The 13,270-nt window shown below is 34.8% G+C and overlaps 1 protein-coding gene across 2 annotated transcripts in view; it reads left to right on the top strand.

The window, feature by feature from the left end:
- Dach1 (dachshund family transcription factor 1) overlaps positions 1-13,270 on the top strand; it is a 388,024-nt gene that overhangs the window by 345,510 nt on the left and 29,244 nt on the right. For both annotated transcript variants that reach the window (XM_087585831.1, NM_001427593.1), the window contains one exon: positions 42-110. In XM_087585831.1, coding sequence (XP_087441957.1) covers positions 42-110 — 69 coding nt within the window. The remainder of the gene's footprint in view (positions 1-41; positions 111-13,270) is intronic.

The following is a 13,270-nucleotide window of genomic DNA, read 5'->3' as shown; positions in this document are numbered from 1 at the left end:
CAAATGAAATATGTGTCCTTCTTACCCCTCTGTGCTTTTAGACTCCCTGACCCCAGAGATAGAAGCTGACCGCAGTGGCGGGAGAGCAGATGCTGAAAGGACAATACAAGGTAGGAATTTGCAGAAGGCTATAAATCTAGATCTGGGTATATGAGTTTTTCCTCAGCTTTAGGCCGCTATTCAAGCATGTAGCCTACCATCTGGGCCACATCAAAACAAGTTCAAACAAGGTCAAGTTCATCTTGCTTGTTTACGTGAGTGAATTCATTTCGCGCTGATAGATTTTCTTTAAATTAACAGGTCATTTCTGTTTAGATAATGCAATTAAAAGGGAATAATTAATTTTAAACAATGTATGATTTAATCTTGGACACAGTAAATGTGTTTTATTGAGTGTTTGGAGCACAATCTAATTCTGGCAGGCTTTATAATTTCCATTCTCCATAAAGTCATATGTGACGGAGATAGTTTCAAAATGGAAACGTGTCTACTCATTTTCGTGATCGTCACTGCAGGATGCATACAAAATAGATTCACTAAATGCTAAGAGCGAGGGTTCTTGTTTAGGACCTATGTAGGTTTTTCATGTATTCTGTATACTATAATATGCATTTTTTTTAGTAACCAAAGCTTTTCATTTTTATTTTCTTTTTTTTTTATTAACTTGAGTATTTCTTATATACATTTCGAGTGTTATTCCCTTTCCCGGTATCCGGGCAAACATCCCCCTCCCCCCTCCCCTTATAATATGCATTTTTAACAATGAAGTTGTGTTGAGTAAGATCATATATAGAATACTAAGGAGGTTGTGTTAAACAGCCAGAAAGCTAGTTATGGTATATTGGCGAGCCTTTGGGATTGAGCAAAAATGAAGTCAGCAGCCTTTGCTCCCCAACACCTATACTAGACAACCAACCCACTAACAACATGAATACGGAAACAGGGAAAAAAGCATTTGTTTTCTATTCCAAGTGAAGATGATTCTTCAAGGGGAAATCTAAAATGATTAATGGCCGTAATCTTCCCAGCTGCTTTTGTTTTACATTTTAAGCTCAATCATTTTTAGGGCATCATTTGATACTAATTGTATTACTTAGTCAGCTCCAGAAGTGTCAGCCCTGGCTTAGTGTGAAAGAAGCGCACTGGTTTTGCATCGTATAACCCAGTAAATAACAATCCCGAATTTGAAGAAATATTCCTGGGGATATAATGTTATGTTTCAAACCAATATTTATCTTTCCTAGTGTCATAATAATTAGTTTTAATTAGCAAGACTTGAATAATATGCCATTGAATAGAAGATTAATGAGGTTCTAGATGCAAAAACCTATCTCCTTTTTAACAGAATGATACATTTCAGTACACTTATGCACATCTTTTGGATCACGTGACAAGAACATACATAGTGGAAAAAGTTACTCTTACCAGAAAGTCAATTCTCATTATCCAGAACGATTCCCTCAATATGGGCAAAAGGTAACAGCAGTCCTACTGTGTTTACACAAGGGATTATGTGCACACTAAATCAGATAATATGAAAGACTCTAAGAAACCTCAGAGAGTCCATTTTGGTATTATATATATGTAATTGTCTATTGAACATAGGCAAAAGTTATACAGATCACACATCTCTGTGTGTTTATTGTTATTCATTGTTAGTACTGATGAAAAACAGCCTTTTTTTGCCATATTCTTTTTTTTTTTTTTTTGCACTTGGGCAAGGTGACACAAACCTGTGATTTCTAATCCTTTGGAGAAGGATTGCAAGTGGGAGACCAGCCTAGACTATTTAGTAAAGTTATTTCACAAAAAACTGAAATCACACCAAATAGGTTGCTTACTTATCCCAGAGTACATATGGCATAGTTCACGGGCAACAGAATTTGGGTCATTAATGAAATTGTTCCTAAATAGGAACATTTTAAATTCTAAAGATCACATATACCTAAATCTGCATTTAATATAATTAAAATCTTGCTGAATAAGGCTGGATATTGAAAATGCTAAATTTGTATTGCTGCGATTTACTTACAGGAAAAAAAATTATTTTGTTTTCTTTCTTTTCCTACCAAGAATTAAAATCAACTGAATAAAGCAGTAAGCATAATTAAATTGCTTCAAGTTTTGAAAAACAAAATGTTTCCATAATAATCTTAAACCAAATATAAATTATAATATTATTTTTAAATAGAAAAATCGTCCATTTATATTTCTTCCAACTGTTGTTTTCAAAATACCATTTTTTGTTCCTAATTTTCTTTGTAGTGTTCACAATTTTGGTTAATGATTTTTCCAAGTTGTGAGTTTAAAAAGAAAATGTATGAGATGAAAAACTTTAAGCCTATTAATTGGTTTCTTGGGTCTTTTCTCCTTCCTTTCCTCCTGCTCTTCCTCCACTCTCACCCCTCCTCCTTCTCCTCTTCCCTCTCCTTCCGGTTTAGACCAGGCTGGTCTGGAGCTCACAGAGATCTGCCTGTTTCTGTCTCCTGAATGCTGGTATTAAAGCACACAGCACCACACTCCAACTCCACTCTTCCTAAAATAGTTATTTCAACTGTGGTTTTCCTACCGAATACTTTTAAAATAATACCAAAACCAGATTCTCCCACCCCAACTCTATTGAGAAATATTAAGAGTTTTTCTTTCTTTTTTTTGTTTTGTTTTGGATGTTTGTTTTGTTTTGAATGTTTTTTTGTTTTGTTTTGAATGCTTTTAACTTCAAGACTAACTTAGCACATTTGTAGTGTACAGCAGAATTGGAGAAAAGTTGATTAGAAGTTGAAATCTGTCTAAATGAAAGGTAGAAGAGGCGATTAAGATTGAGTTGAAACTCATTTCTCATTTATGAACCAGTCTCTGTTATGCGTTTGGGAGCCGTGCGGCATCTGCTTGTTTACAGGTTAATAATAAAAAAATAAAATCAATCAAACAAACAAAAGAAAACAAGACACAAACCAGCCAAACAACCAAACAGGCAGAAGCAAACTTCCTTGACACAGTATCTCATCCTGAGTCCCCAAGCCCAGCTGGGGTGATAGGCGGCTCAGCTGCTCTCTTATTCCCAATCCAACCATCACAGAGATCACTCCCTATTCGGAAATGACACATTTGAATTGGTAAACAAAACAAAACGAAACTGAGATAACCCGAAATTTTTATACACTTCATGTATTTTTAAGACTTTAGCCATAAATAATGCCACCCTTGGCATTGGCGTGAGTCATCTAGATGTTGGGTACTTACTGACTGCTCATATGCAAGATAATTAGTGTCACAGAAGCACCTAGGTTAGACAAGGCAGTGTCTCACAGGCATTTTATATTGCCATTTCCATAAAAATCAAAAATATGTCAAAGAAGAAAACAGAATGGTGTAGGAACTAATCCTAAAGAATAAAATCATTAATCATTTAACTTTTCTTGATTAGTGAGGTAAATCTGTTTATAGTACACAGGGAAAAAAATTCTGCATTACTGATATGGCAAATAAGTAACTCAAAATTCATGAGTTTGGTTGAGATTCAGAATGCAGAGTGAATATCCAAATATTTAGAAGTAATTTGTTTCAGGATCTGATTTATATTGCAATTAGGCCTCCCATAATGTGACTATTAACAGACACCCATATTTTAATTTCTGTTACAGTTTGAAAAACATATTCTACTTTATGTTTTATAAGGTTGTTTGAGCATATATACAAATTTCATATACATATTCAATTTTTATATTGTTTATGTGTAGTAAAAAACATGGTCCCAAGTCACTCTACTTTCACGGTCAAATATATGCACACTGTATGTGTACAAACCTGTAACTTGATAGCTTTATTCATTTAAATCCTGTGCCCATGATATTCTCTCTTGATAGACAATAACATCCTTAATAATTGTATATAACATACTATATATAATAATAGTATAATATAATATATAATATATTAAAAGCTCATAAAATCCTTCAAACTCATTCAGACATGTTTAGATGTATCATATTATAATATATGATTGTCTAGTTTCTTGCCTCAGAAGGATCTCAAAATTCATTGTACACACCTGGTTCACCACTGTCCTTTGAGCTGGTCTAAATCTGTCCTCCTTAATACACAATGAGAAAGAATCGAGGATGACCTTCCTCCCCAGAATACCTTCATTCTAATGCTCAGTTGTACCTCCTATCTTTCTATGTTCCTTAATGTATTGGAATTATTATTTTTCTTTTCCTAATAACCGTACTGATTTTTTCCCTAACCCAAGGGACAGTTTAGACCCTTTCTGTCAGACATAATCCATCTTCACAGTCTTGATTTAAAAGTGACTGTGTCCAAGAGTACTTCCTTATCCTTTCCTCCATCCTGCCCCTGGAGTTTCTACTGGATGCTCAGAACCAGTTCTTCCTGTTGGAGTTGGGAGCCTTCTGTTCCTCCTCAGGACCAAGTTGTGCATTGCCACCTCTGCAGTGTTTAAAGTCTCCTTGAGCTGGGGCTGAGGCTCAGTTTTGTTCCTGAATGTGTCCCTGCTGTCTGGTAGAAGATTGGTCATGTAGTAAGACACACTGCTTATCCTCTGAAGCCATCGATCAGGCTTTGGTAGACAGGACCAATGGTAGATGTTGTCTGTGTGAATATCCCTCAAGGATGATTTTCCAGACTTCAGCTGGAGGAGCTGATAGAAAGGGGGGTTGGGGGAGATGTGACTTGATTTCGACTAAGAATGTCAGACCTTATAAATTCTCGCAGAAATAAAAGTTTTCATCTGGTGGATGAATTACCAGTTTGGTTTTCTCTTTGTACTTATTCTTCATATTTTTGACCTGAGATTTGTACTTTGCAGTTTTTCACCTATATTCAATATTCCATTTTCAATTTATTCTATAATCATGCCTATAAAGAAATTTAATCTTATTTGCATACATTAACTTCACCCTTCTCTTACTTTTACTTAAGATAATTAAATATTGAACATTACACCATATACAAATTCTAACTTAATGTGGTATAATTATGTATCTAACATTTCACAAGCATATGCATAAACAGACATTTTCTAAAAGTTTTTAAAACTTTTACCTCCCTTATAGAATTTATTTTCATTTTTATGCAATATTTTGCCATTTGGTGTTTTGAATCAATGTAAATATGAGCTATGGCTCATCTGACATCTTACTCTGTCTGCAAGTTATGCTTACAAAATCTTGACTTCACTTGAAAGTACATCTCTTTTATTTACTTCCAATAGCCATAATCAAACTACTTGGCTTTTTATTCTCCTATTTGACTGATCTCAGATCACAGAAAACCAAATACTATTCCAATGAAAACACATAAAAGGCTTGCCTTCACATTCTCAATCTTTTTTTATTTAAAAATATCTTCTTTCTGCTTTCTAGATATTTGAAGATGCATGCTGACTTTTTAAATTATTCATCTATTCAAAAAATACGTTTTAACATTGATGTTATGCCAAGTACACTATCATGATGTTATTGCCTTAGTATTGGGAAAGGAGTTTATGATCGAATGAAACTCTTTGTTGTACAAAGTAGGAAACTGAGGCTTAATGAAGGAGAATGGCTTATTGAAGGTCGCAGCAAGAGTTTGTCAGTCGGAACTGTAATGGGTTCCAGTTGTTGGACACACCATTGTAGTTTTCCCCTGAGTGCTTATAGATTGTGCTTGTTAAGTGATGTCCTTCTTTCCCTTTAAAGTGGAGGACTGCTATTTGGCTAATAGTTTTCAGCATCAGAGTATCATGATGCAAACATTGCATATATGTGTGTGTCTGTGTAAGTGCATGTGTGTGTGTATGTGTGTGTGTTTGTATGCGTGTATGTGTACCGTGTGTCTGTGTTATGTATATTTTGTGTGTGTATGTGTGTGTGCGGTATGTGTGTTCATACTGTGTCATACTATGTCATACTGTGTCATACTATGTCATACTATGTCATAGGCTGATTCAAACTTTCAGTTGTTCAGCCTCGACCTGCTGTGTGATGGGAGGACGGGCCTGCTTTACATGTTCAGCTAGAACTTACATGCTTTATTAAGTTTTGTATTGCTTCAAATGTTCTAGCATGCATTAAACATCCTACCAACACAGATTTTTTCATTTAGACTTTGTGATATTGTGCATTTAATATGTGTACATTAGTAATTGAATGGAATTACCATGTACTAGTCAGACCTTCTAATGAGTACATATCTTAGAGAAACAATTCAAGGCAGAAAATGTTGCTTCTGGCTCAAAGTTCCAAAGGTTTCCGGGTACCAGGGTGGGAAAAACAACAGAAGGCAGCGATACTGTCAGAGTGAAACCTGAGAAGCACAGAGAAGGGATCCCTTTCTGCTCAGCATTCTCTTTTCCTCTCTTGTTTACAATCTCTCCAGACCTCCACCAGGCTGTAGGACTAGAGTCAGCTACCTTCAGGGTGGATCCTCTCTTCCGCTCTTCCTTGTTGGAAACAGCTTTGCAGACACACTCTGAGGTGCACACTATCAATCTTCCAGGCACTTTTCAATTTAATCAAGTCAACAATTAAGATCAGGCAGTAGGATTGAGAATGAAATGTTTATGGAGCCATTTCTCCTGTCTTATATAACATTCTAATTAAAAGAAAAAGGAAAGGCAAAGATCAGAGGGGCTAATTAATTCCTTGATTATCAGTCTACCAGTTGGTTGCCTTGCTTGGAATTGCATTGCCTGTGAATTGAGATTTAGAAGTCCAAAGAAGGTTCTCCCTGACACAAATTGCAACCTGGACTTAACATAAGTCTGTTTCAGGATAACTACTTAGATCCATACACTCATTTCAAGTAGCCAGAATATTGTGAATAAATTAAATTTGTTACTAATAACATCCAAAATTATTTAGTACTAAAGGATGAATTCTAACGCAAAGCATTAGTTCCATTTTTGTTTTTTACAATTTTAGTAGATATAAGCAAATGCTGTGCTTTTACACTGGAACGTCTCACTCTAAATGAATAAAGTAACAAAAATTGTGGAATGAACTATACTTGCATAAAAGATTCATCTTCATCACCAAGACTTAGTATATAATGGATTTATCATAAATATAAACCATGAATTTTCCACATAGCATATTGTCCTGGCTAATAGTTTATTAAATTAACACAAGACTACAGTCATCTCTGAAGAAATACACTGGATTGCGGAATATGCCTTCATAATTCTTGCACATAGACAAGTTTGACAATTATTTTCCTCATTAATTATTGATGTGGGAGTGCCTAGGTCACTGTCGATGTAACCAACACTGGGCCATTGGTCTTGAGTTGTATAAGAAAGAAGACTTAAGTAATCCCTGCAAAGCAAACCAGTAACCACCTTTTTCCATGACTTCTGCCTCAGTTCCTACTTCTAGCTTCCTGCTATGGCTTTTCTCAATAGCCTTTGACCCAGATTGTAAAAACCAAATATCCCTATTTCTCCCCAAGTTACTGTTGCTGCTGTGTTTTATCACAATTATAGAAACCCTAACTCATACACAAATCTATGGTTTCTCATAGAATGTGTGTATGAATAGAGGCTGTTAAAAGGCAACCCTAGACGTGACCTTCAGCAGAGACTAACTGAAGCTTCCTTGAACTTAAAATGTCTTCATGACTTTTTAAAGTCAAACTTGATTGTCATAGGCTTGCTTTCTGAAAACACCCTTTCCAGTGCTTGAAAACAAACTTCTGAGTTTCCCGTGGGAGTGAGAACTGTTATCACATCTCTGCAGACCCCAGATTCCAAACACCAGGACTCGTAGACTTCAGGATCTTTTTCACTACTTTATCTTTTAACGAAACTCAATTTCTGAGGGTTAATAAGAATTTAGATAAAGTGATCCATGTAAAGCACTTAGCATCCATCTACCAGGTGACAGTACACATGCAGACATATTTTAGCCATTAATATTAAATTGGATTATTATAAAATAACATACTCACTTTACAAGTTGTCAACTCGTAAGCCATGAAGTTATTACTTCTTTAAAATGTAATTTAAATTTTAATGTTTGGAAAATTGGTCCTTATTTAGTATATAATTTTTAATTCGTCCCATTGAAACCTGTTTGTGGAGAGTTTAAAGAAAATAATTTATTTACCTGTACCAAATTGTACACATTAAAATTTGTTTAAAATAAAAAACGAGAATAGATATTGTAATATCAAAGCAAACAGAAACAATGGCCTAGGATTTACACGCAACTCTAGGCCGCTCTCATTGTATAAACACTTGTGTTGAGTCATTTGGACGTAAAAGATCAGCCTGAAAATAACCTCAACTATTGTTTTCATTTAAGAATATAAGTATTAGAATTTTATTACTTGAGCAAAACAAAGCAATAACAAATTTGCTTTTAGTACTTTGCCACTGATTTGGGGCCTTTGGTGTTATTTCAACATATTTAGTCAGTTTAAGGTGGCATTGAAGGCAGTAACCAATAAGCAGTTATGATTCCATACTTACGAATCATTGTTAACTACTTGCTTAACCAGAATCATACGGGTTAACTTCAAATAGTTCCATGGGTGCATATCTATTTCATAAAGTATTATATTAATATTTATTTATAATTTCAGTGTATGCTTTGTTATTCCTTGGACTGAAATACTGCCATATCAAATCCATTATTAGTAAATAAAATTACTTTCTTGTATTGTTGTCATATTGTGTCTTTGTAAGCTATTGGATACCCTTGTTTTTTTTTTCTTGCAAAAATACTATAATGAACATAGCTATTATAAATGACATATACCTAAAAAGTTCAGGGTTAACTTGACTTACAAGTTTAGAGAAGAAAATGGGCATTGTACAAGTAAACTTTTATCAGTATTGAAGCAACTTTCTTAATAGAGAACTAATAATATGTCAATAATTGAAGTGAACTGGCTCATTTGTACACGTGTTTATGACAGGGTTTACGCTATATGAAGTACTAAAATAAAGTGATAAGTGGAAACAGGGAATGATAAGAACAGTGGACCTTAAAGATCAATGCCTTGCTATATCTGCTTTGATTTACTGTCATAATTACTGAAGTCAAGGAGTGATTAAGCAAAGCACACCAATAAAATTCACAGTTGATCATAATTTATAAAGTGCAGCATGCATCTGTTTCAACAGTATTGAGTAAAGGGGGGTACATTAAGGAATTTAAGGATGAGTGAGAGAAAAATCTCCTTTGTAAAAATTTCACAAAATGCTTTGAGCAAACACGAAGAAGGTTAATATGGAACACAGTCTCTGCGCACACGTCACAGCCTCTCTCTCATCTCAGCGTCAAGGACGAGGTGCATGGCTAAACGATGTGTCCAAGGAGAGTATTCAAATAAGACTCCGGTATTGTAATAGTAAAGACACAATTTTAATTGCTGAGACAAAGATTATAAAATAATTTAAGATGCCTTTTTTTATTAAGTTCACTATTTTAATTTTATCTTTCTATTTATGAGAAACTCACTTAAATATTTGTGCTTAGAATTTCAAAATTCTCTAATCATGAGGAAAACTGATGATATTTACCGCCAACTTTTTCCTTATTGAGGATGATAATATAAAGGATACAGATCATTCATACCATAGTGAAATTATACCATACCCTGAGACTCAGTATGTCCATAGCCTCTCTCCTCCTTTATTGTAGCCTGGACAGCTAAGGGGAATTTAATAAACAGAATAACTTTTTAAAAATGAAACATAAACACACATTTCTAAAACAGCTTATTACATCTGAGTGTCATAAATGTGATCTTTAAATATTTTAGCTACAGACGAGGAATTCTTGTCTTTGTTCACTTAAATATGGGATAACTGTGAACAAAACTTAAAAACTGATACACAAACAAATGGTGGTGGGAAGTCCATTATCAACTTGGAGAGCATATGTCGTTTGGACATTCGAGACATATAACACCCTTCGATACAGACACTCACTTAGGAAAAAATTAAAACATCATCACTTACACCATAAATATAAAAAGCTTATGGTGCTTTATTCTACCTCCCATGGTCAGGGACAGAATGCAGACATGCCACAATAATGTTTTTTTTTTATTTCTACTGTTCGAACCATATTAATGAGAACATCATTTTGGAGAACTAATTATTTCTATTTGTCTTGTGTCACACTTTCTAATTCCCCTATATTAGCACAGCCAAAGCAAATTAATTGCTTTTCCAGCAGTTGAACCTTGTCCAAGAATGAGCTCACATTCCCTTCCAGTTTCCCTGTTTGTGGGAGTGCATTGTGTCAAAAATTTCTCTTGATACTAAACATAGTCTCAAGAATACCTTTACAGATTTCTGTGTGCTCACTTGATGGAATTTATAAGTTTAAGTGACCCGCCAGGAAAGATAAAGTTCTTAGCCGCAAGATTATACATCAAAACAGTTAAAGTGAAATTAAAATTAAATGAATGAATCTCACTGAAGCAAAAAAAGCAGTAATTAATGGTTCCCTTAATTGTCTTCATAAAATATTTGCATGGGTCTAATTTGCATAATTTGCATGTATTAATTAATCTTTCAAAGGAATTTTGTGCTGAGAGAAGCCAAAAATCTCTTTGTTTTATTTAAGATCTAATGAAATATTTATCTTCTTTAATGAACTTCTCATCTTCATTAAAATAAAAATTGCACAAGTTTGTATGTTTTAAATGTTTTTATAATTGAAGTACTCAAAAAAATCTCTTTAGACTTACGACAGCTGAAAAACAAACACATTATTTAGCATTCAGTATCGTTTCTACAGTACTTACACTTTAAAAAAAGAAAGTTCAATCACACTTTCTAAAAGGGTGCAAAGCATTTGGTAAATGAAAATTGCTCTTTCGTTTGAAAAACTAAGATTTATAAAGGCTGATTATTTTTTTCAATGGCTATGTAATTTTTTATGGCTGAGATAGCAGGCAACAAGGGTCCAGATAAGAAAAAAAAATCAGTATGTTCACTCGTTCAGGATAAAGTTTACTGGCTAAAAATATTTTAGCTAGTTCAAAGAAACAAGTCTATTAAAATTCACTTTTATATCTGCCATGAGCGCTAGGCCGACAGTGTTTCCTGGCAGAACGTCCTCAGCTTCGACTCTATTCTAAATCTGTCTCCTGAAGAATGGCAGCAGGGGTTTCTGCTCTCCCAAACTGAGGGATCATAGCAAAAACCAAGAGACGTGCCTTGGAAGGCTTGGAAACCAGAATCTCTAGCTAGTGCCAAATCATATATATTCATGGGAACCGAGAGAACGTGAGGAGGGAGCCCTGAAACTAACGAGACATAAGGCTAGAGGAAGGACGGTCTGTCCACGGAGTTCATTCTGTATGGTGCAGCCCTGTCTCACGGGTTACAAAAGAGGTCCGTTCCTAATGGAGCTGGAGGTATGTCAAGTATTTTTCTTTTCTTTTTTTTTTTGTTCTTTTTAAATCTCTATGGAATGTTCCTATGATATTTGAGGAAACTGAGGCACATGGATATATATAACTTGAGCTCAGCACTGAACTCAAACTCTGAGTTCCTTTTGTTTTTATGCGACTTGCTTTCTGTGTGACAGCCTTCTTTTTATATCATAATTCACGAAGTGCCTCTGAGTAGCTAAACGTAGCCTAGATAATAATGGTGGCATAAATTTATAAGTATTAACATTCAAAATGCAAATAAATAATTCTTTTCGTGTAAAGTTTAGTAACGTGATAAAATCAATTAAGCTGACTTCGGAGCTACCTCGGACCTCATCGTTAGTGAGAGGTATTTTCTGCAGTCATTTCATGCCCTGACACTCAATTCTAATTTACATTCTCTCAAGAATGGTTTCTAAAAGCAAAGTTTAGTTTTCTTTATAATGAAGAAAAATCCAATTATTTATATACGAATGATTAATAAACTAGTTATAAAATAAATTCCAGTACCGAATTTATTTGACAGCAACCTAGTTTATTGTGTTGAATGCAAAAGGATTAAAATTAACATAGTGTAATTTAGTGTCGGGAAAGCCACAGCGAATTTTGAGAACACTCATGTTGTGACTTTGAGATTTCACTTTAACTCCTAAGAGCTGTTCCTCTGCTGATATTCTTTTGCCATCAGGAGGTCAAAACATCCACTTGTTTTCTGAGAGTCAGCACAGGTGTGATGTGTGCATCGTCTGTGGACACACACACACACACACACACACACACACACACACACACACACACACATATAGTTACTTTAGATCCTGATCTCCTGGATTCACATTCCCATGTTTCTGTTCATTCTTGACATAATACTGACCATGCAAGCAAATTGTTTAAGCACTTTAGATCCTCAGTCCCTAAAACTAAGAAGAAGACAGGTATATGTACTGGTCTACCACCTGGACCATCTCCTCAGCTGACAAAGTAACGTAAACAGAGGTGTTAGGAAGGTGGCTGGTAAGAGCCATGTGGGAATTATTGTTAACTGTCATTACAACTAGATGTATTTTCAATCATGTTCTTTCTTGAAAGAAATCACACAGGTCTTGGAAAGGATAATTCTTAAAAGATGATTTTCTAGCCAATAGCAGCATTTCCCTCTACACATCACGCAGACTTTCATTGAAGGCACCGTTTAAGCTGGCAGATGGTAAAGGTGCACGCCAGACTTTCCGGGGCTTCGAACTTCCACAACCGGGCGTGGATTTCACTATGTCGATTTTTAAAGCATAGCTGTAAAAAGATTAATTTGTAGCCACAAATTATGTGTGAGTGCTTAGAAGTTAAATAAAAGACGAACTACTCTTTGCCTCAAATTTAAGATGGAAATGTTGGAGCATCCTGATTTTTTCTTTAAATTATATTTTGGCAAATCTCTGTTAACACGATTTGTATTATCATACAGTGTGGCGCAACTACACACTCTTCTAATTCACATCTAATCACACTCCTGAGATTGTAAATCTCCAAACAGAGTTCCACTTAAGCTTACTAATTATACCTATAAAACGATGAATGATGGCTACAAATTATTGGATCTGACTCTTATTCTTTATTTATTTCTCCCTAGGAGAAAGAACACTACATGGGGAGATTTCAGACCATCAATTATTCCCATATGTATTCAGGTGTACCGTGTTTAACTGTGATTCCATGCCATGGTTTGTGTTTAATTCTGATGCCCATGAAGTCCTGGTGTTAGAATTAAGAAGTAGATGTTTGTCCCTCATGGTAAAATATGAGCTTGTATTAGTAATTATAATGTCTTTATTTTCAATGGCTTGTGATGGTTAATAGAGTTTCAGACATATCTGAA

Source organism: Rattus norvegicus, chromosome 15 (assembly GCF_021556685.1).
Source record: "Rattus norvegicus strain SHRSP/BbbUtx chromosome 15, alternate assembly SHRSP_T2T, whole genome shotgun sequence".
Classification (NCBI taxonomy): Eukaryota; Metazoa; Chordata; class Mammalia; order Rodentia; family Muridae; genus Rattus; species Rattus norvegicus.
Note: the sequence above shows the minus strand (reverse complement) of the source record. Positions and strands in the feature narration are given on the sequence as shown.